This window comes from Aphanomyces astaci (assembly GCF_000520075.1).
Source record: "Aphanomyces astaci strain APO3 unplaced genomic scaffold supercont1.330, whole genome shotgun sequence".
NCBI lineage: Eukaryota > Oomycota > Saprolegniomycetes > Saprolegniales > Verrucalvaceae > Aphanomyces > Aphanomyces astaci.
In genome coordinates, this window is record NW_009798593.1 from 1,597 (window position 1) to 2,373 (window position 777).

A 777-nucleotide genomic window follows, 5' to 3' on the forward strand; every position below is an offset into this window, starting at 1 on the left:
TAGCGATTCTAAGCTATACTTGCCCTTGAGACACGTTCCCAGGCAAGCATGAGCTAGGATGCGTTATGAGCCAGGTACTTAGGAGCTGGGTGCGGGCAAGGTGGTGGCAAGCCGTTAACCCACCTGTCACATCGCTACACGCCCCTAAACGGACACGGCAGATGGACAAAGGCGGAACATGCTCGCTTCATGCGCGCAGTGGCCCTGTACCCGAGCGGTCCGTGGAAACACATTGGCGCGGTCGTGATCACGCGGTCTATCCGCCAGATTCAAACTCACGCCCAAAAGCTGCGCGAAAAGGCGGCAAGACACGATCGCGGACTCAAGATCAAGACCAATCACCAGTCGGGTGTGGCGCTGCCGTCGTATTTCCTCGCGAGAGGCCGCAGCGTGAACGACAGGGCCTTGGGCGACACTCACAACGCAACCGATCACACAACCGACGCAAGGGGCTTGCCACTCGACGAATGTCTCGACTTTTTTTTTCAAATCATCGACGACGTTGTCGTGGTGTAACAGCCACCCCCATTCCACCACACGTTCAACATTATCTGACACATTGAGTACACTATTTTATTCACGCCCACTACATGTCGTCAGGTAACGACAAATTTGAAGGAGTTTAGGTGAGGTTTTACAGTTACAACATGAATATTGTAAAGTACGTCGGGTCCTGATAACTTCGTACTCCCTCCGTGTCACAATAAGTGCGCGACTCAGAAAAATAAAGTATACCTCCTCGTATAAAAATACAAAACACTCCAAGATCCTATAACG

General features: G+C 51.6%; 1 protein-coding gene across 1 annotated transcript; it reads left to right on the plus strand.

The window, feature by feature from the left end:
- Nucleotides 1–189: 189 nt before the first annotated feature.
- H257_19061 (hypothetical protein) lies at nt 190–516 on the plus strand (the record flags this gene model as incomplete). Its single annotated transcript, XM_009848210.1, has 1 exon — nt 190–516. The coding sequence occupies one exon, from the start codon at nt 190–192 to the stop codon at nt 514–516; it is 327 nt and encodes a 108-aa protein (XP_009846512.1).
- Nucleotides 517–777: the final 261 nt, after the last annotated feature.